Source organism: Bufo bufo, chromosome 2, assembly GCF_905171765.1.
Source record: "Bufo bufo chromosome 2, aBufBuf1.1, whole genome shotgun sequence".
NCBI lineage: Eukaryota > Metazoa > Chordata > Amphibia > Anura > Bufonidae > Bufo > Bufo bufo.
The window spans coordinates 207,801,320-207,823,808 of NC_053390.1; the positions used below are offsets into that span (position 1 = coordinate 207,801,320).

General features: G+C 46.6%; 1 protein-coding gene across 1 annotated transcript in view; it reads left to right on the forward strand.

Moving 5' to 3' along the window:
* The window catches only part of NAA25 (N-alpha-acetyltransferase 25, NatB auxiliary subunit), a 78,683-nt gene that overhangs the window by 38,240 nt on the left and 17,954 nt on the right, over positions 1-22,489 (forward strand). The window contains exons 8-19 of the mRNA XM_040416052.1: positions 299-410; positions 1,168-1,257; positions 1,560-1,729; positions 7,827-7,939; positions 10,245-10,452; positions 10,831-10,917; positions 11,041-11,221; positions 12,016-12,115; positions 14,654-14,805; positions 15,984-16,109; positions 16,759-17,002; positions 17,090-17,213. Of these exons, the coding sequence (XP_040271986.1) occupies positions 299-410; positions 1,168-1,257; positions 1,560-1,729; positions 7,827-7,939; positions 10,245-10,452; positions 10,831-10,917; positions 11,041-11,221; positions 12,016-12,115; positions 14,654-14,805; positions 15,984-16,109; positions 16,759-17,002; positions 17,090-17,213 (1,707 nt within the window). The remainder of the gene's footprint in view (positions 1-298; positions 411-1,167; positions 1,258-1,559; positions 1,730-7,826; positions 7,940-10,244; positions 10,453-10,830; positions 10,918-11,040; positions 11,222-12,015; positions 12,116-14,653; positions 14,806-15,983; positions 16,110-16,758; positions 17,003-17,089; positions 17,214-22,489) is intronic.

A 22,489-nucleotide genomic window follows, 5' to 3' on the forward strand; every position in this document is an offset into this window, starting at 1 on the left:
CAGAAATTATATGCCATAAATATCTGATAGATGCAGGTTCCTCCTTTGGAACTTGAACATCTTTCTGGAAGGGGGTCCCCAACTGCATCCCAATGGCCATTGCATCCAAGCTTCGAGAATATGGTGGTGTACAGAGGCTAAATGATACTTCTAAATTATACTTCTTTTCTTAAAAAGCTATGACACCCATAGGGCCTTCATTTTTATGTTGCAATGTTCTTTTCCCCATTTTATTCTGTGTTCTGCATTCTAAGTTTCTTGGCAAATGTAAGTTATTTCTTTTGTGATTGATGCGCAGAAAAGTTGACCAGTGAGCTGCAGAGTCGAGAAAACAAGTGCATGGCCATGTACAAGAAGCTGAGCCGGTGGCCTGAATGCAATGCACTCTCCAAAAGGCTTCTGTTACTAAAGTGAGTCCTTGGTTTACCCACTTGTCCTTTTTACCAATGACAAAAAAATCTGAGTATAGTTTATGATAACAGTTAAGAAACTTTTGACTACACCGGGATTGAGAACTCTAAAACTGAAAACCCTGAAATGGCCTAAACTGGTGTATACTGGTTTGGAAGACTGTAACCACAGCTGCTCCCTTCTGGCTTCCCATGCTGCCCATAGGGCTCTTTCTCACGAGCGGATGCCGTGCGGGTAATCTGCTGCGTAAAAGAGTGCCAAGCCCCGTTCTGGATAAGATTGACCTTTTTACTACAAAATCACAGTGAGATAAAATTGTCACTGTGATTTTGTAGTAACAAAAGAGGCAAAGAGCATTGGTCCTGAAAGTGTTCAGCGCATGTGCCTGTGCAGAATGTTATGCTTCCTTTATCTACTCAGGTGTTTAATGCTTTTAGTGCCGATGGGAGGGGAGGCAATCACATGGTGAAATCCCATGACTGCTGCCATTTTGTCAGCTTCTGGCACCCCCATTTACACAGAGACTACATCAGCAACATTGGGGCCCAGGGTGCTGTGGGAAGAAATGAGGGGTTTAGGGTATCCCTTGTCAGTACTCACCTTTTTAGCTTTCATTAGAATATGGCCAGCACTGTCTGGTAAAGAATTAAACATATAACTTAGGTTAAGGTAAACAGTATGAGATCTTTCTGAGAAAATAAGTAGGATATACTGGTGTCTCGCACATTTTAATTATTTTGTTCTTGTTCTTTTCAGCTCAGATGACTGGCAGTTTTATCTTTCCTACTTTGATTCTGTGTTTCACCTTATTGATGAAAATTGGACACCACCAGCAGAAAGCCCAATGTAAGTCTCTACATGTGTTAGTGAAGTTGTTGAAATAAAAGATAAGCAAAAAAATTATTTAAAAGTTCTCATTTTTCCAGTTCGTGTAATATCATGATCAGATTATTGGAGCAACTGGACTTATTCTCTGGCATTAAATACTGGTGACTCATGTTTCAGTCATTCAAATTCAATCAGCATGTTACCTCCATGAATGAAGCACGAGTCACCAGTATTTAATGATGGAGAATTCTCATACAAGCCATTCTAATTGAGAAATATAATTGAGTTTGGTGAGTGAGCATATTTTGTCTTTACTGTAGGTCATTGGAAGGAAATCTTGATCACACTATAGAACAGGCAGTTCAATTTATAGAAGATCAGATAGCAGCAGATTCGAAGAATCTTCGCCCTCTTCGAGGGCCATATTTGGCCAAACTTGAGCTGATTCAACGGCTGAGACAGAGGGGGTGTAACGATGAATACAAGCTGGGTAAGTGAATAGTCCAGAGCCGAACCTAGTTCTGTGGTTTTTTTTAAATGGGTATCTTAGTTGATTTTGAAAAAAACTATACTTGCCTCCACTGGGGTTTATGTGGGCTCCCTTGCCTGCTCCCCTGATGGTCTGCATACAACCTGTCGCTATTGCCATGACCTCTAGGCTCATGTATCCAGCCTGTGCTTTGCTGTAGTCACACGGACCGAGACTTCATTACAGGAGGCTGGGTTATACTCAGACCAGTAGTGGGCCAGGCAGGAGATCTACAGGTAATCAACAGACACTGGGCATTGTTATAGATTTGTAGTTCCCTATAGAAGTCAATAGGGATTGTCTGCAACAAATCCGCAACCAATCTGTCAGAAATTGATAAATTCCTCTCTGCAGGTCCGTTTTCACATAAAATATATTTCTCGCCCATATTCCTTGGGGGACACAGGAAACCATGGGTATAGCTCTGCTCCCTAGGAGGCGTGACACTAAGTGAAAGCTGTAAGCCCCTCCTCCATCAGCTATACCCTTCAGCCTGGAGAAGAGACTGCCAGTTTTTGCTTAGTGTCCAAGGAGGCAAGACACTCCCTGCTTATGCAGGGTTGTTTTCCTATAATTCCTATAATTTTTTATTTTTTGCGTTATTTGTTGTTTTTAATTCGGTTTTTTTCTACTTACAGGGACAACAGAGGCGCACTAGACCCCTCTGTTTCTCCCGGGGTTGAGTTGCGCCAGTGCTGGTAATTCCGCACTGCCGCCTCCCCCACAGAAGACAAGGTGGACCAGGGCAGCCTCGCTCCCCTGCGTCCCGCCAGCTCAAGGGTCGCCCGCACGCCAAGTCCCCCCCCCCCCGGCTTCCTGCCACTGCGGTGCCAGTAGCTGAAGGGGCGACCCTGCTGGATGGATTGAGGGCGAAGACAGCGTATGGGGACTTCGTCTTCTTTAGCGGCAGGGCATCAGGGGGACGGCTGTAGGCAGGAGGCCGTCCGCCACATCCATCTACCTCGGGGGTTAAATCATTTTGCCGCGCGCGCGCGGCTCTGCTTCTCCTTCAGCGCGGCGGGGGGGGGGGGGGGGGCGGAGCTTCCTACATGCGCTCCGCTACTTCCTGCTTCGTCGGGCTCCACATCTCTAGTGCTGCGTGGAATCCTCTCTGCCGTCCGATCCTGAAGCTATTCATCTCCGTGCCTGCTGCCTCTCCTCCACAGCCTCCTTCAGTCTGCTGCCCTTGCTGCTGCCGCTTGCATCATCCGGGTCTGGTAGGACTGTTAACCCCTCCGTGCCACCAGTACTGTTGCTTGGGTGTAATCCCCGTTCCGTTATTCCCTGGGGTCTCCCACTTTAAGTGCAACATTTTTTCCACCATGTCAGACCCTTCTGCAGCCGCCAAGCCTTGGTACCATGCCTGTACCGCTTGTAGGGAACCCTTTCCCCGGGGACAGTCTGATCCGCACTGTCCTGCATGCCGAGCTCCACCGCAGCCTCAGTCGCCCGCTGTGTCGCTCCCTGCTTCCTCTGACCCGCCTGACTGGGCTAGATCCCTGTCCCAGGCCGTGGAAAGCCTCACTCATGTCGTGGGCCGCCTAATAGACAGGCCACCTACCCCGCAGGATGCCACTCTTACTGTCGCGCCCTCCGGGTCCACCGCTTCTGCCGCTGCAGCGGGTTCACCCTCTCTTAGTGACCCCTCCCGAGCTAGGCACTCTCAGAAGCGTTTTAGAGTAGAGCGAGCCTCCTCCTCGGATGCCTCCCTCTCCCCGCCACGCGTGCGCACTCAGACGGGCCTCTCCTCTCCAAAGGATTCGCCCTCTGAAGGTGAATTGGCGGTTTCAGATTTGGAAATGTACTCGGCCCTGCCGTCCAAGCTAGCCTCAGCGATGGGTCAACTCATCTCTGATATTCGTGACACCTTTAAGGTGCAAGATGACCCCCCTAGCTCTGACGCAGCTAGCGTCCCCTTTATCAGACCCAGGCAGGCCTCAAAAGTCTTTCCAATCCACTCTGATTTCTCCTCCGTGGTGTCTAAGGCTTGGGCTCGCCCGGACGCCCGTTTTGTCAACCCCAAGAAGCTGGACATTTGCTATCCTTTTCCAGCCGATGTCGTGGCCACCTAGTCGTCCCCACCCAAGGTGGACCCCCCTGTGGCCCGGCTGTCAAAGAACACGGCCATCCCTGTTCCCGACGGGTCCTCTCTTCAGTCAGCGGAGGACCGTCGCATGGAGACCCTTTCCAAGGGCATTTTTGCTGCCTCCGGTTCTGCTCTCAGACCGGTTTTTGCCTCTGCTTGGGCAGGTAAAGCAATCTCTGCTTGGGGTGCGCAGCTGGAACAGGAGTTGGACTCGGACATCCCCATCCAGGACCTACGTTCCTTGGCCCAGCTTATTATTCGGGCCGGGAATTTTGTTTGTGAGGCCTCCCTTGATGCGGGAGCCCTTATAGCACGCTCCTCCGCCCTGGCAGTTTCCGTCAGGAGGGAGCTCTGGCTGAAGGTTTGGAAAGCGGACGCTGCCTCCAAACGTTCCTTGGCGGGGCTACCGTTTGCAGGTTCCCGCCTTTTCGGGGTCCGCCTAGACAAGCTTATTTCGGAGGCCATGGGTGGTAAAAGCACCCATCTTCCTCAACCCCAAGCCAGGGGCGCCCCCCGCGGACGCCCTGGTGCGTCTCGTTTTCGGTCCTCCCGCAGGACCTCTGGGGCTCCCCCCACAGCTGCCGCTTCGGCCCCTCCCCAGGATAAGCGTAGGAAGCCGTTTTTTCGGGCGCAGCCCTCCTGGCGCAGGCTGCCCGCACACCCGCAGCAAAGCAGTCCTCTGCCTGAAGGCGCGCCCCCACCCACCCGCGTGGGGGGCCGGCTCCTCCTTTTCAGGGACGTCTGGATGGCTCACGTCTCCGACGCCTGGGCTCTCGAAATTGTGTCCTCCGGATACAAAATCGAATTTGCGTCCTTCCCTCCAGATCGGTTCTTTCGCTCCCGCCCGCCGCGGGACCCGAAAAGCGCGGCTGCGTTCTCCGCGGCTGTTCAAACCTTACTGGACAGGGGGGTGATTACCCCCGTTCCTCTAGAGGAAAGGTTCCAAGGGTTCTATTCGAACCTCTTTGTAGTTCCCAAGAAGGGAGGTTCGGTGCGGCCCATTTTGGACCTCAAAAAGCTCAACCGTTTTCTCCTCCTTCGACGGTTTCGGATGGAGTCCCTCCGTTCCGCGGTGGCTTCCCTGGAGCGGGGAGATTTCAAGTCTTCCATCGATATACAGGATGCCTACCTCCATGTTCCGGTAGCCCGGTGTCACCATCGCTTCCTCCGATTCGCCGTGGGGGACCTCCACTTCCAATTTGTCGCCCTTCCCTTTGGGCTGGCAACAGCCCCCCGGGTGTTCACCAAGGTCCTGGCCCCGGTTTTGGCCTTACTCCGTTCCAGGGGTGTTTTTCTGCTACCGTACTTGGACGATATCCTCATCAAGGCTCCGTCCCTTTCTCAAGCGGTTGCCAGCGTGGATCTCACTCTAGAGACTCTGGCGAGGTTCGGTTGGGTCATCAACTTCCCCAAGTCCTCCCTTCCCCCCTCCAGACAACTTGTCTTCCTGGGAATGCTTTTAGACACGGGAGCGGCGGAGGTACGTCTTCCCTCGGAAAAACGACTGACCCTCCGTCGGGCGATTCGGGGTCTCCTTCTCCACCGTCGACCGTCCTTCCGCTTCTGCATGCGGGTCTTGGGGCAGATGGTTGCCTGCTTCGAGGCGATCCCATTTGCGCAGTTTCACTCCCGCCCTCTCCAACGGGCGATCCTCTCCTCCTGGGACAAATCGCCGGAGTCTCTTGATCATCCCTTCCATCTATCGCCTCCGGTGCGGTCATCTCTCCGCTGGTGGTTACAGTCCCCTCTTCTGGGCAGGTCCTTTCTGCCGCTCAACTGGTTGGTGGTTACAACCGATGCCAGTCTCTTGGGCTGGGGAGGTGTGTTTCCTCCCCGATCCGTCCAGGGCATTTGGTCTCCATCGGAGTCCAAACTCTCGATCAATGTCCTGGAGCTGAGAGCGGCCCTTCTGTCTCTGCGACACTGGACTCATCTGCTGAAGGGTCATCCAGTTCGTGTGCAATCGGACAACGCCACGGCCGTGGCGTACATAAACCACCAGGGGGGCACTCGCAGCGCTGCAGCAATGCGGGAGGTCACCAGCATTCTCCGTTGGGCGAAAGGCCACGTCCCGGCTCTATCTGCAATTTTTATTCCAGGGGTGGACAATTGGGCGGCGGACTTCCTCAGTCGCACCACCGTCGACCCCGGCGAGTGGTCTCTTCACCCGGAGGTGTTCGAGGCCATTTGCCTTCGTTGGGGCATACCGGACGTGGACCTCATGGCCTCCAACACGTAGGGGTTTTTCTGGCCTCCAACACGTAGGGGTTTTTCTGCGGACGTCGTCCGCACCATGATCCGCGCCCGTAAGCCGTCCTCTTCTAGGATCTATTATAGGACCTGGAGGACCTATTTGGGGTTCTGTGCCGATCTGGGGATTCCTCCGCTCCGCTTTTCTCTCCCCACCGTTTTGTCCTTCCTGCAGAGCGGACTTGCCCAAGGTCTGGGTCTTAGTTCTTTGAAGGGTCAGGTGTCTGCGCTGTCCATTTTGTTTCAGCGCCCACTGGCCCCCCTTGGTCCTGTCAAGACCTTCCTTCAGGGCGTGGCTCACGCGGTTCCCCCGTACCGCCCTCCGGTACCGCCCTGGGACCTGAACCTGGTTCTCTCAGCGCTCCAGGCTTCTCCTTTCGAGCCTCTGCGGACGGTTTCCTTGCGACTTCTGTCCTGCAAGGTTATTTTCCTTGTAGCCGTCACCTCTCTTCGGAGGGTGTCCGAATTGGCTGCACTCTCCTGTCTGGAACCTTTCCTAGTGTTCCACCAGGACAAGGTGGTTCTTCGTCCGGTCCCTTCCTTCCTTCCTAAGGTGGTCTCCGCCTTTCATCTGAACGAGGACATCGTTCTCCCCTCTTTGTGTCCTTCCCCTTCCCACCCCCGGGAGAGGAAGCTTCATCGCCTGGACGTTGTCAGGGCGCTCAAGGTTTACCTGGAGGTAACCAGCTCTTTCAGGCGTACTGACTCGCTCTTTGTGGTTCCGGAGGGGTCGCGCAGAGGGATGGCGGCGTCCAAAGTTGCTATCGCCCGTTTTGTCAAGATGGCTGTTACTGAGGCTTATCTCGCCAAGGGCAAGGTTCCGCCCCTTGGTGTTACCGCTCACTCCACTAGAGCGGTCGGGGCTTCCTGGGCTCAGAGGAATCGGGCTTCTACGGAGCAGATTTGCAAGGCGGCCACTTGGTCCTCCTTGCACACCTTCACCAAGTTCTACAGGGTGCATACTCATGCGTCGGCTGACGCTGCTTTAGGCCGTCTGGTGTTGCAGGCGGCAGTTGATTGATGCCTCTAGTGTTGGTCTAGTTTGTTCTGGTCCCTCCCTTCTGGGACTGCTCTGGAACGTCCCATGGTTTCCTGTGTCCCCCAAGGAATATGGGCGAGAAAAGGAGACTTTTGTATTACTTACCAGTAAAGTCTCTTTCTCGCTCTTCCTTGGGGGACACAGCACCCGCCCTTCATTTGGGTTTACAGTTGTGGTTCCGGCTTGGTTGCCCCCGTTGAGGCTCGACAGTTCTTTTTTCCGGTTGGTGGTTATCTTTCACTACTTGGACACGCAACTGGCAGTCTCTCTCTCCAGGCTGAAGGGTATAGCTGATGGAGGAGGGGCTTACAGCTTTCACTTAGTGTCACGCCTCCTAGGGAGCGGAGCTATACCCATGGTTTCCTGTGTCCCCCAAGGAAGAGCGAGAAAGAGACTTTACTGGTAAGTAATACAAAAGTCTCCTTTTGTCAAAATCTCGTCCACTGCTGAAACTCCGGATGGAAAATCTTCAGCAATTCCAGAACGTGTGATCAAGCCCCAGTGTGTATACATTTCTGCACACTGCTGATGAATATGGAGGCATTTGTATTACCCACATGTGCCTTCCATATTTCAGTGCTCCTGTTTGCCAAACCTGTCACATTCATCTACTCAGTTTGTGGTTAATATTATAGAAATGAAGGAGCCAAGTGTTCATTTTTTTTTTTTTTTTTTTTTTTTAGGCGAGCCAGAGGATCTGATGGTTCAGTATTTCCTGAAGTTCGGGGACAAACCTTGTTGTTTCACTGATCTTAAGGTTTTTGTGGATCTTCTTTCTTCCAGTCAGCACTCAAGTGTAAGTTAAAAAATTTTTTTTACATTTATTGGAAAATGCTGAATAATTATGTTCAATAGCTATTCATAACTTGCTATTCTGCATGCCCTGTCACTAATTTGCGCTGCGTGAGCGAGATTCTTATGCTGCATTATCTGAGGGCAGCTTGAACTGATGACAGATCTCCTTGGTCACTTGAACTGGCCCAACTTTTTTGCTAAAATATATTGAGCAGCTCTAGTGTGAGCCAAGCTATGGAGTCTGCTCGGTGCACTCCAGGAGGTCCTCATTGTCCGTTTTGTCCTATGGCAATCAGCAGCAGGGGGCTTACGATTTATGTGGACCTCCTGGCGTGCACTGTGTATTGAGCAGACTCATCGTACTAGAGATGCTTCATACAGATTTTAACAAACGGCAGGGTCAGTTCAGGTAAGTGAACCAGCATTTTGCCAAGGGGATCTGTCATCAGTTTATGCCCTCACATAATGCAGCATGAAACTGGTGACAGGTTTTCTTGATGTGAAATGTGATCGTTTTGGTGGGAAAACCCCTCTAAAGCTGAGGTAGCATGAATTTGGGACAGGAACTTGGAAAACAGCAGTTCCGCAAGAATCTGCAATTAAACCTTGCAGGACTATGTCTTCCTGCAGTCCTTTGTTTCCTTGCACATAGCTGGTATGCGCAGTATAGCATAGAGCAGGGGTATGCCTGGGAAATGTGGGCTTCAGTAAGGAATTGGTCAGATAGTGTGCAGTGTCAGGGCCATCCATTTTGCCCCCAGAATGCATGAAGTATAGAGACCTGAGGGCAGTTAGGGGGAGGGCAAAGGCACATTTAGGGCTCATTCACATGACCGTAAAAGGGCTGCGTGGTCGTACTGCAGACCGCACACGGTGGGTCTGCAATACATGGACCCTGGCCGTGTGCACTCCATGCTGTGGATGCAGACCTATTGACTTCAATGGGTTAGCAATCCGCAAGATACTACAAAAAATAGGACATGTCCTATCTTTTGCAGAGCAGAGGCACGGATCAGAAACGCATGGAATTATGAATTGCTTCAGTGGGCTTTCGGGTCTGTGCTTCAGCTCAGCAAAAGATAGACCCAGGTCAATGTATCCGCTTCACAATATGGGATTCACACAGCGGCTGGTGCCCATACATCGCAGACCGCTATTTGTGCTCCACAACAATGGCACGTCGACCACATGGTCGTGCGAATGACCCCATAGTGTGCATTTTGTTTATCAGCAGGGTTTTCAGGTTTCTGAAAAATAAAGGTATGTTGGGACAACCCTGTACTTTCACACAATTTCATTTAAGGGTCCATTGACACGTCCGCAAGTGTGTTTGTTTTTTTTTTTGCGCGGGCCCTTGGAACGGAACTGTGTATGCAGACAGCACATTGTGTGCTGTCTGCATCTTTTGCGGGCCCATTGAAAATTGCGGAACGGATGCGGACGTGTGAATTGACGCTAATAGAGAATGGTGTAACTAGGGTCACTTCATTTAAAAATATGCCTGCATCCACCAGATAAAAGCAGTAAAGTCATGGCCACTAGGGGTCACACTTCCACCTAAATTGCAGCTCAACGTTGTGGGGCAAAATCTGTCACTTGAAACAGAGACTCAGAAGACGGCTGAGCGGAAGTGGGGGCATGTCAGGTAGCAGAGTTCCTGAGCATGATAAAATAACGGCTTCTGAACATCACAGGAACCTCCTGTGTGTCTGTAAGGAGTTCACATAACTATTTAGCTTTCTTTTCTTCTGATCCATCAGAAAAAAAAAAGAAAAGAAACAGATTCCTTATTTTGAGCATCAGTTATGATTAGTTTGCGAGTTAGTGAGCATCAGTTTGTGTCACTTCTGCCAGAGATCAGTTATTTTTGACAGGAGAAAAATTCCTGCATGCGTAGTGAGAAGGAAAGGCACTGACGCCTCCTGCTTCATAGTGAAATGCATCTAGCTGTGTAGTTGAAACGGGGAATAATATGGCTGAAAAAAACATTAGGGAAGCCCAAACATAACTGTTCATTCATTCACAATTGTGACTGAACAAAGAAACACAGCCATTGTGCAAACTTTTTTTGAAAACTCTATTATGCTTTGTTTGTCTCACACAACACATTATCCTGAGTTTATTGCATTGATCAATAGCTGTATACTTATTACCAAGCAATCGTATATAGCTTCAGAGTCTTGCTTATTATTTTTTTGCTACTATGAAGCCATTTGCAAGTCAAGGGAGAAGTCTGCATGGTAAATAGGGTTTATTGTATCAGTAAGGCACCAGAGACATTGCTAACAAGCTCTTTTATAATGTAGTTTATAAACAGATTGCTGGGGTCGCTGCCTCTGACTCCTCCAGCAGAGGGCGATGTTGCATTACCGACAGACCTCAAGGCTATGCACAGACATCTTTGCGTGCTTCAGCTCTCCAGACTGCTTGGCCTCAGCTACAAGATGGAAAAGGCACAGAAGCAGGATGCAATAAGAGAAGTTATTTTAAGATACAGACACGGTCTACAGTTTGGTAAGTATAATAATAATCTTTCTATAGCGCCAACATATTCTGCAACGCTTTATAATTCAGAAGAAACCTGAACAAACAAAGTGGACATTACAATTCAGTCAGTGGGAGTGAGGGCCCGGGTCGGAAGAGCTTACTGTCTTTTTGGTTAATCTGGAACCTGGGTGCTATAATACATTGTGCAATTATACAGTATAATGATACAAGGATTCCTTTTTATACAATATTGTAGGCTGGTTTATTAGCATTACTTTGGATCACTGGCTTGGTAGCTCTTTACGTATACGTGTAGTATTTCATAATTTCCAATTGCGTTATTGTGTAATCACACTGTACCTATTTGCATGTATGTGCCTAATTGTTTTACTACTTTATCCACAGGAAAATCATGCCTGAAGACAGAGCTACAATCTTCCGACTACTACTGTTTAATAGGAGCGCACATAATGCTGGATCTGTGGACTGATGGTAAGTGTACCCTTTTCTGTCTGTCTGCAGACTGTAGGGAGCATGCGCCTTTATTTCACTAAGGTGTATATATACCATTAAACAAAATTCTAAGTACAGCTTTTCTTAAACTTTTATGTACAGGTGAGGACTGGGCTGTGTGGCAAAGTCTCGCCCTTTTGGAAGAAGGTTTGCATAACAGCCCTTCAAATGCCCAGTTTAAACTACTGCTTATTCGCATCTACTGCGCACTGGGTGCATTTGAGCCAGCGGTGGAGCTGTATGCCAGTCTTGATGCTAAACACGTACAGCACGACACAATTGGGTGAGTTGTAGAGTATACTTTTTTCTCATTTCTTCCTTTTCATATGTCATCCATAGTTGGGCAGACCATGGTTAATTCTTTTGAGTGAGCAAATCCACATGAAGATGCCCAGAAGCTTTTCCATGTAAATCATAGATGGCCAACCTGAGGCTCTCCAGCTGTTGCAAAACTACAACTCCCAGCATGCAAGGACTGCCTACAGCAGGGCATGGTGGGAGTTGTAGTTTTACAACAGCCGGAGAGCCTCAGGTTGGCCATCCCTGCTGTAAATCCTTTTTGCTCACTGCATATTGCCAGTGGTTTTAAAGGGGTTGTCCGGGCTTTTAATATTGATGACCGATCCTCAGACTAGGTCATCAATATCAGATCAGCGGGGGTCTGACACCCAGGCACCCCTGCTGATCAGCGGTATGAGGAGAGGCATGCACAATGCCCACGTGCCATCTCCCTTCTCTCTTCCTGTTTGCTGCTGCTTTGCCATAGACAGCAGCGTTGAGCAGGAAGAAAGAAGGGAGATGGCACACGTGCACCATCGCCTCATACAGCGAATCGGCGGGTGTGTCAGGTGTTGAACCCCTCTCGATCTGATATTGATGACCTATCCTGAGGTCATCAATATTAAAAGCCTGGACGACCATTTTAATTAGTTTTATCCTCTGTATATATGTAATTGTTTACTTAGTTTTGTTGGAGATCTTTTAGTTTAGTTCTAAAATGTTCTATCTGTGGTACTAATGACAAAGTATGAGGTGCACATTGGTAATAGAGAATTAACAAATTTTCTTACTTTGCAGTTATTTGCTGACTCGTTTTGCAGCACCCTTGGGTCACTACACTGCTGCGTCACACTCTTGCAATGCCGCTCTTAGATTTTTCCATTCTAACCAGAAAGATGTAAGTATGTTCTTCTAATGTGACATATTAGTTCTGAGAAATGTCTTCCTATCTCTTAAGATATTAATTGTAGGAAGACCTTCAGTGCTTCCTTTCCTGTGGTTAGTCAGTTCAGCCTTGTGCTAGGAGGATTGTCTGGATCTCAGTCTCTGTACCCCCAATAAATTTATCTTTTGGTATTTATGATAGGGACAGTTATTTGGTTCCAAAAGGGATCCCCCTTTTATAGGTTGATCTGCCAGAGAACATGATAGAAAGTGTTCGCACTGGTACACCGAAGCAGAAGTGCTAGTAATATTTTTATATATTTGATATCTGGGACATTTATGGCATTTCCATTGGATATGCCACTAATGTCCCTCAGAAGTGGGACCCAGACACCTATAAGACATGTATGGTATATCCCATAAACGTACTTGATGGGACAACCCATTTAACATTTACTTTTCTCAAAATATGTCCTTTACTGGCAGGAGCATACACAGGATTTTGTAAAGGGAAGGGTTCATGGGCATGAGCATGGACACATTTATGTAGTACACACACTGGACTGCTCTAGCGCCACCATTCTGGTGTCCTCCTCTGGTCCTCGTTTACTGTGCCGCAGAGGTTGCATCACGTCCATATATGTCAATGCTGCAGCCTCAGCGGTATGTCTTGACAGGGCATCACCTCTGCAGCACAGCGACCAAAAACCGCAAGGAATTCAACAGGTGATAAGTAATGTTTTTTTTTACTATTTTTACTGTTTTTGTAATTCTCTACCCCCAGTCTATTTTTTGTTGATCCTAGACAGCCTTTAAAGGGGCTATCCAGGAAATCATAATGATAACCTATCTTCTGGATAGGTTAGGCTACTTTCACACTAGCGTTCGGAGCGGGTCCGTCTGATGTTTCATCAGCTGGATCCGCTCCTATAATGCAGACGTTTGCATCCGTTCAGAACGGATCCGTCTGCATTATAACTTAGAAAAATTTCTAAGTGTGAAAGTAGCCTGAGCGGATCCGTCCAGACTTTACATTGAAAGTCAATGGGGGACGGATCCGTTTGAAGATTGAGCCATATGGTGTCATCTTCAAACGGATCCGTCCCCATTGACTTACATTGTAAGTCTGGACGGATCCGCTTGCCTCCGCACGGCCAGGCGGACACGCTGGCAGACTGATGCATTCTCAGCGGATCCGCGTCCACTCAGAATGCATTAGGGCTGGACGGATGCGTTCGGGGCCGCTTGTGAGCCCCTTCAAACGGATCCGTCCCCATTGACTTACATTGTAAGTCTGGACGGATCCGCTTGCCTCCGCACGGCCAGGCGGACACCCGAACGCTGCAAGCAGCGTTCAGGTGTCCGCTCACTGAGCGGAGCGGAGGCTGAACGCTGGCAGACTGATGCATTCTCAGCGGATCCGCGTCCACTCAGAATGCATTAGGGCTGGACGGATGCGTTCGGGGCCGCTTGTGAGCCCCTTCAAACGGATCCGTCCCCATTGACTTACATTGTAAGTCTGGACGGATCCGCTTGCCTCCGCACGGCCAGGCGGACACCTGAACGCTGGCAGACTGATGCATTCTCAGCGGATCCGCGTCCACTCAGAATGCATTAGGGCTGGACGGTTGCGTTCGGGGCCGCTTGTGAGCCCCTTCAAACGGAGCTCACGAGCAGACACCCGAACGCAGGTGTGAAAGTAGCCTTATCTGAGTCCCGGCACCCGCACTGATCAGCTGCTTTAGGGAGCTGTGCTTAGTACAGTGGTCCCTCACGTTACAATATTAATTGGTTCCAGGACGACCATTGTATGTTGAAACCATTGTAAGTTGAGTAATTGGTTCCAAAGCCCCGAAATGTCATCCAAGATAAGAGAAAATAAAGATTTAAGAAAAATAAGCAGATGACTAAGACAGATAAGACAAGTCCTTACATATAACAGTCAGGAATAGCTGATAACTAGCGACTAATCCAACTATTTTACCAGAGAAGTGGCCTTGATTGGTTGGATCTGGGTCTGAGACATTGTATGTTGGGTCTAGCTTCAACTTACGATGGGTCAGAAAAGACCACTGTATGTTGTAAATATTGTATCCTGAGGCCATTGTATCTTGAAGGATCACTGTATATTTTTTTTTTTTTATGGGGCTGAGCTGCAACTAGGCCATGTGACCGATGTACTGTGATGCCACATGGCCTAGGTAGGAAGAGGGCGCGTCGTTCACTACGTGTCAGGACCCGGCTGATCTGATATTGATGACACATCCTGAGGATAGCTCATCCGTATAATTTACCTTTTAATGACACTATAGGAGAAGAACAGTCGAGATAAGCCTAAGGAGTGATGGCCCAAAAAGGAGGCTCTAACTCTTACCCCTCCCCCCTTGAGTGCTGGTAATCTAGTTGTGTATTGAGTATGAGGCTTCATGCTACAAAATGTCTATTGTGAGTTCATACCTTTCATTGGCTGTAGATCCCATTTCAGAAATGTACATGGGTATAGCTCATGTCAGAAGTAATACATTTTGTGTGTTTTTTTTTTTTGTTCTAGACCTCAGAATATATTATACAAGCCTACAAATATGGAGCCTTTGAAAAAATTCCAGAATTCATTGGATTTAGAAACCGGTTGAACAATTCACTTCATTTTGCACAAGTTCGTACGGAACGAATGTTACTGGACCTCTTACTTGACGCTAATATGTAAGGATGGTATTCATAGTGCCAACGTTTTCGGAGTGTCATACTGTTGAAAAATCTTAGGACCCTGGACATCTTATTTGCACTTAACATTACATACATTATATACGTATATTAGTTACAATATGGATTAGTTCCGGGATGACCATGGCAGGTTGAGACCATTTTAATTTGAGTGCAGAACTATGGAAAACTAGTAATTGGTCCCAATGGGCCAAAATGTCCTCTCATGATGAGAGAAAATAAAGATTTAATAGAAATAAGCAGCCACCCTCACCTGAAATCCAAAGGCGCAGCTCATCCTGGTACAGACAGAGGGCAGTGCAGGACATGTAGCACCGCACTGTACTGTAAAGAGGAGCTAGTAGACAACCAAGATGGGCGTTTTACCAGAGACATGGCCATTTTGATTGGTTGGATCGAAGGCACTGTATGTTCAGTCTAGTTTTTACTTATGATGGCCCAAGAAAGACTATTGTGGCCGTTGTATCTTGAGGGACAACAGTATGTATAGCTGTGTAGGGTATATATCAGGTTTAAAGCAAGTCTGTCACCCTGAATTTGGACCATTACGTACAGTAATGCATAAGTTGTACTCCAGATAAGGAGTCCAGATCAGTATTTTTTTTTTTTCCTACTACCCTTTGTTCCCCGGCTGTCAGCACTCGGCATTCAAAATAGAGAAGACTCTTGCATATGCACGCCAGTCCTGACGATGCGTTTGCGTTTTAATGCAGCTCTCACAGCTGACCGCAGGGGACAGTATGAGAATAAAAAATAGTGATCTGGACTCCTTATCTGCAGTACTACACAGGTATTAATGTAGGTGATGGTCCAAAATCAGAGTGACAGATTCCCTTTAACCTGGCGTATGCAATAACCACAGTCCTGATCGGGTGTGAAGCCTGTCAGGTGATCCCTGTTGGCCAATCGGCTGAGAATTTTGTTCTGTTTTGCATACAGCATGGACTACTTTTATGTCCACCCTCAACCAGAAATTGCTATGGTTCAATGGGCAATGAGATCAGGGTATCCTTGATGATTTTGAGGAGCTGCACATTTGGTACATTTTATATTCCATGTATGGAATATTTTTTTTTTATTTTTATTATTAATTGAGGTTGGTTTATGTATCCTTTGTATTAGTAATTCAGCTTATGTCACTGACCGTCATCCTTCAGTTCCACTAGCCTAGAAGAAAATATAAAGTCCATGAGTCTGAACCCAGAGGAGGATGACATTCCATGGCAAGAACTTCGAGACAACAGGGACCTGACTGTGCTTTTTAACTGGGATTCAAAAGACAGGTAAATATATATATTATCTGCAAATGGTGACAGTTCTTGCACTTTTAGATCTGGTGTGTCCTGCCTGTAACTTGAACATAAAAACCGAAATGGCTTTCTACAGCCCTCCAAATTATGGACGGGATGCCGGACCAAAATATGACCTCCAAATTATGTTTAGAACAAGTTTTCCCCTATCCATCGGGATAGGTTACAGATTGTTAGATCGGTGGTGATCCAACCACTGGGTCTCCTACTAATCATGAGAATTGGGGACCCCTGTTTGAATGGTGCACTGGTCAAGTATATGCACCACCTATCAATTCAAAGTCTATGTGACTGCCATGTATAGTGTGAAGTGCTGTACTCCCTCTCCGACCGTCCCATAGAGATCATTAGAGTTGTGCGTGACCAGTACTCCATTAAAATGGTTGACAAGGGTTCCTCATTCTCTTGATTGGTGTTTGCCCCCCTGCACTCAAGACGCCCACTTATCTAAACAACCCTATTTTTATGTATGGAATGGATTTTTCATTTCCAGAAGTTTCTGTAACCTACTGTATTTGTGTGTGAACATACCCTTACACATGAGGAAGCATTGCTAATATACAGTGTTGCTTGCCATATAAGCTGTAGAATTTTATCCGTATACTCGTCTTCTCTTCTCTAGAGACATGTCAGAAGAATATAGGCAGCTGTCATTGGAGGAAGAGCGGATTTGGCTGCTCATCCGATCACTGACCTTAAGGTTAGTTAGTGGATTGCCTACTCTTAATCATACAAGTGAACCGAAGAATTCAGGGAAGACTACGGAGAATGGAGTCTCATCCAAGATTGACACTGTCCGAGCTTTGTTACGACAGTATGAAGAGTCATTGGATTCAGCGAAACAATTTAATGAGAAGATGATTAAGGTAAAGGGTTCGAATTATCTGAAATGAAAACACAAAACATAAAGATGACTTTATCACATTGATGCATATATTATTTTTTTTATACAGTATCCTTTTCTTGGAGCACCATCATCTCGGCTTGCAGGGTTCTTAGGGAGTGGCAGCTGTCAGTGTCAGAAAGGGGCTTTCCTACTGGTGAATGATATTTATGAGCTGGACACATGCGGAATCGGTGAGATTTCTTTCTACTTATGGTTTTTATGCATGCATTTGTTTCTTAAAGAGTGGTACAACCACTTTCCATATGCCCATTTGGGGAATGATCTTCTCTGGTCATAACGAAGAGCTGCTCACAGGGACTTTACATGAACATGTTACTATTAGGGATCGACCATTCATCGGAGTTACCGATATTATCGGCCGATATTCATGATTTTTAAAGGTATCGGCATCTAACCTTGCCGATAATGCGTCCAGCGCACTATCACAGAACATGAGCACGCTGCTGTCAGCGTGCTCATGTTCCCTCAGTAACACAGGGGAGAAGCTATCGGCCTTCAAAGTTCACAGGTTACCGGTATCTGCTCTAAAAAAAAAAATCAATATCGGTCGATCCCTAGTTACTATATATGGTTGGGAATGAATTTCACACTGTCTCGCTTTCCATAGCGGCTAATTTTGTGCATTAGAGGAACAAGACCCACTAAGATGAACCGACCCTGGGGCAGCTTCATTCTGAGAGAGGGTTACAGCATTACTCTGTTGTGACACTTTTTGCTCAATCTAAAGCTTTCTGTGCGTAGTTTCAGTTTTTTGTGCCACAGAAAAACTGTACAGCCTGATGTTAGATGTCAGTCGAAAGGAAATTATAAAACTACAAACAATGAATAATTTTTTTATTTTTTGAAGAGCTTCTCTTCACTTGCGTTACATTTTTTTGGGGGTCCATGGTCATCAATATCAGATCGGCAGGGGTCCAACACCTGTCACCCTGGCCGATCAGCTGTATGATGGGAAGGGCACGCGCAGTGTGCACGTGTTCAGTCTTCCTTCTCTCTTCCTGCTCACTGCTGCTGTCTATGGCAAAGCAGCAGGAAGAGAGAAGGGAGCTGGCACATGCTCACTGCGTGCGCGCCTTCCCGTCATACAGCTGATCGTCGGGGACGCCGATCTGATATTGATGAGCTGTCCTGGGGATAGGTCATCAATATTAAAAACCCGGAGAACCCCTTTAATCAGTTCAAAACCAGGCCTTTTTCCCCTCAGTTCCTGACCAGACACATTATTTACTAATGCAGTCCAAAGGACTTGGGCCTCTTGCACACGACTGTATGGCTTTTTCAGTATTTTGCGGAACGGAACAGCTGGCCCCTGATAGAACAGTACTATCCTTGTCCATTATGTGGACAATAATCGGACATGTTCTATCTTTGAACGGAAACGGAAGGTATACGGAGTACCTTCCTTTTTTTTGCGGATCCGTTGAAATAAATGGTTCCGTATATGGAATGCAAAAAACGGAACGTAAATGGGGAAAAAAAACTGTTTGTGTGCAAAAGGCCTTAGTTAGTTTTCAGCTGCACCAGATTTATCACAGTGGCTGATGCTGGATGATAAATCCGGCACATCTGTAGACTAGTTGTGCTGCACAAATAGACCACAATTTTGACACATTTTTTTGCACTGGGTGGCACACTGAAGTCATTCTTCCTTGTCGGGGAGGCGTAAATCGGTTTTCAAAGTCTACACACTATTGATAAATGCACTGCAACGCATGTAGTAAATCTGACGCATTCTTTTCTTTTGTACACTTGAGGATGATAATTATTATTTTTTATTTTTTTGGGGTTATTCAAATATTTTTTTTTTTGTGCGATATACATGTCATCACACACAAAAAAAATTATTTGAGTAACCGAACAAAAAAAAAGATATTTTGTATATTATAGTCACTTTTAAATTATTATTTTTTATGCCTGAGAGGTTAAAAAAGGGAAGCTCCGATATTTTCAGTTTTCTATTGCAATTTTTTGTTAAATGGCACGTGCAATTGAAATTCTTATTTTCTAAGTTGTGTCCTCTTTCTGTCTGTCATATTTATATAGGGGGAATAATTAGTTTATGGTTTGTCAGGGGAGTGGGGGGGTAACCTTGGTATTTTAACACCGAGTAGCTTCTAAAGATCCCCAGTGATTGCTTGATAGCAGAAGGAGGCCGTCACTGGCTTACATGTCTGCGCTCCTCAGCAAGTCTGGCCGCGATATGGCGACATCGCTGTGGTGCTACGCCAACTAGCTCCCTGACAGTGGGGCTGCTTGACCTATGAGGTAGACGGGATGCCGAACCAATCGGGCTCTGTGCCGGCATCACATGCCTCCTGAGAAGAGCTATTTAAACAGACAGGTGTCTGTGGATGGTTTTCTTACACTCACTAGCTAGCGCTGTGTTTGTTACTCTGGATCAAACCTGTGCCTGCTGACTTTGCCTCTGATGTGACTTCCTGGTATGTGACTCTGCTTGTTGTGAACCCGCCTTTGCCTGCTGACTTTGTCTCTGACGTTTTCTTCTAGTTTTACTTTACTGTGTATTTGTATCCTGTATTCCTTTGCTGTGTATTTGGATCCTGATCCGGCCCTAGTATTTCCTGTTTAGTTTTCACATCTTTCTGTCTTGCTACACCTTTTTTTTTTTTTTTACATTTTGGTTTAGGCCCCTGCTCTTAGCTAAGAAGGGATTGTCGTCCAGTTGTAGGCCATCATTTAGGATGGATCATGCAAGTAGATAGGGTCTGGCGTGCGGATGGAACACAGGGCTGCCTTGTTCCCTACCCTTTTATGACAGAGGCATCACAGCCATTTCTTGAATTGTTTATACAGCATTGTATATTCATTGATCAGAAAGACTGGGACAGTAGTAAAATGCCTCTGCCTTTTAATATGGGGATGCTAGCCTTCACTGACAACTGGCTCCCTGATGCTTCAGCTGCACAATTTCTGTGCGTCCGCAGACTCTGTAATTCTGAAACATCCTTATATGTGGACTCGTAGACCTGGTGGTGGTCTGCAAGTTGTTAAAATGGTGGCATGAAAAGTACAACTAGTCCAGTAAAAAAGTATAGCTTTATTTATGAAAATTGTTATGACGGTTGGTATGCAATATTAATAGGCCCTGTGCTTGATACTGGTTTGAAAAACTTGCACTATGTACAGGGAACATAGTTGGTTGAATAGAATATTGATGACCTGTCCTCAGTGTAAGTCATCCATATCTGTCTGGTGGGGGTCGGCCACCAATCCGCTGTGAGACTGTGGCCTCCTCACAGTATACCAAGCACAGTGCTGTACATTAATTGCATCCCAGGCCTATTCACTTGAATAGGACTGAGTTGTACAGTGGCCCTGTAACCGATGAATGTGACGTCACTGGCCTCGGAAGAGGACGCAGCACTCATTGGAGCACCGTGTAAATCGGACCCACACTGATCAGATATTGATGACTTATTCTGAGGATAGGCCATCAATATTCTGTTCCCAGAAAACCCCTTCAAGGAATGCCCGCCTGAAGTAGAATGGAATCGCACACCATAGAAGAATGAATAAAGTGCCACCTGGAGGGTTGTTCAACCACATATTATAAGCAAGTAGAATCCAGGGCACATTTATATAGATGAGCAATCTTTATTTTATATTTTATTAATTTTTTATTTTTTCTCAACATAAATGTATATTCTCCTGTTTTTACAACTCGTTAACAAAATGCAATGAATCCAGATGAAATTATAGACGTCGTTTCAGTCAGTGACCTTTATCAAGTCGCATCTGTGTGGAGAAATAAGGAAATTAATACAGTCAAGTCCATAAATATTGGGACATCAACACAATTCTAACATTTTTGGCTCTATACACCACCACAATGGATTTGAAATGAAACAAGATGTCCTTTAACTGCAGACTGTCAGCTTTAATTTGAGGGTATTTACATCCAAATCAGGTGACCGGTGTAGGAATTACAACAGTTTGCATATGTGTCTCCCGGTTGTTAAGGAACCAAAAGTAATGGGACAATTGGCTTCTCAGCTGTTCCATGGCCAGGTGTGTGTTATTCCCTCATCATCCCAATTACAATGAGCAGATAAAAGGTCCAGACTCCAGAGTTCATTTCAAGTGTGCTATTTGCATTTGGAATCCGTTGCTGTCAACTCTCAAGATGAGATCCATAGAGCTGTCACTATCAGTGAAGCAAGCCATCATTAGGCTGAAAAAAAACAAAACAAACCCATCAGAGAGATACCAAAAACATTAGGCGTGGCCAAAACAACTGTTTGGAACATTCTTAAAAAGAAGGAACGCATCGGTGAGCTCAGCCACACCAAAAGACCCGGAAGACCACGGGAAACAACTGTGGTGGATGACCGAAGAATTATTTCCCTGGTGAAAAAAACACCCTTCACAACAGTTGGCCAGAGCAAGAACACTCTCCAGGAGGTAGGTGTATGTGTGTCAAAGTCAACAATCAAGAGAAGACTTCACCAGAGTGAATACAGAGGGTTCACCACAAGATGTAAACCTTTGGTGAGCCTCAAAAACAGGAAGGCCAGATTAGAGTTTGCCAAACGACATCTAAAAAAGCCTTCACAGTTCTGTAACAACATCCTATGGACAGATGAGACCAAGATCAACTTGTACCAGAGTGATGGGAAGAGAAGAGTATGGATAAGGAAAGGAACTGCTCATGATCCTAAGCATACCACCTCATCAGTGAAGCATGGTGGTGGTAGTGTCATGGCGTGGGCATGTATGGCTGCCAATGGAACTGGTTCTCTTCTATTTATTGATGTGACTGCTGACAAAAGCAGCAGGATGAATTCTGAAGTGTTTCGGGCAATATTATCTGCTCATATTCAGCCAAATGCTTCAGAACTCATTGGACGGCGCTTCACAGTGCAGATGGACAATGACCCAAAGCATACTGCAAAAGCAACCAAAGAGTTTTTTAAGGGAAAGAAGTGGAATGTTATGCAATGGCCAAGTCAATCACCTGGCCTGAATCCGATTGAGCATGCATTTCACTTGCTGAAGACAAAACTGAAGGGAAAATGCCCCAAGAACAAGCAGGAACTGAAGACAGTTGCAGTAGAGGCCTGGCAGAGCATCACGAGGGATGAAACCCAGAGTCTGGTGATGTCTATGCATTCCAGACTTCAGGCTGTAATTGACTGCAAAGAATTTGCAACCAAGTATTAAAAAGTGAAAGTTTGATTTATGATTATTATTATGTCCCATTTACTTTTGGTTCCTTAACAAGTGGGAGGCACATATGCAAACTGTTGTAATTCCTACACCGTTCACCTGATTTGGATGTAAATACCCTCAAATTAAAGCTGACAGTCTGCAGTTAAAGGACCTCTTGTTTCATTTCAAATCCATTGTGGTGGTGTATAGAGCCAAAAATGTTAGAATTGTGTCGATGTCCCAATATTTATGGACCTGTCTGTACATATAAAAGAAA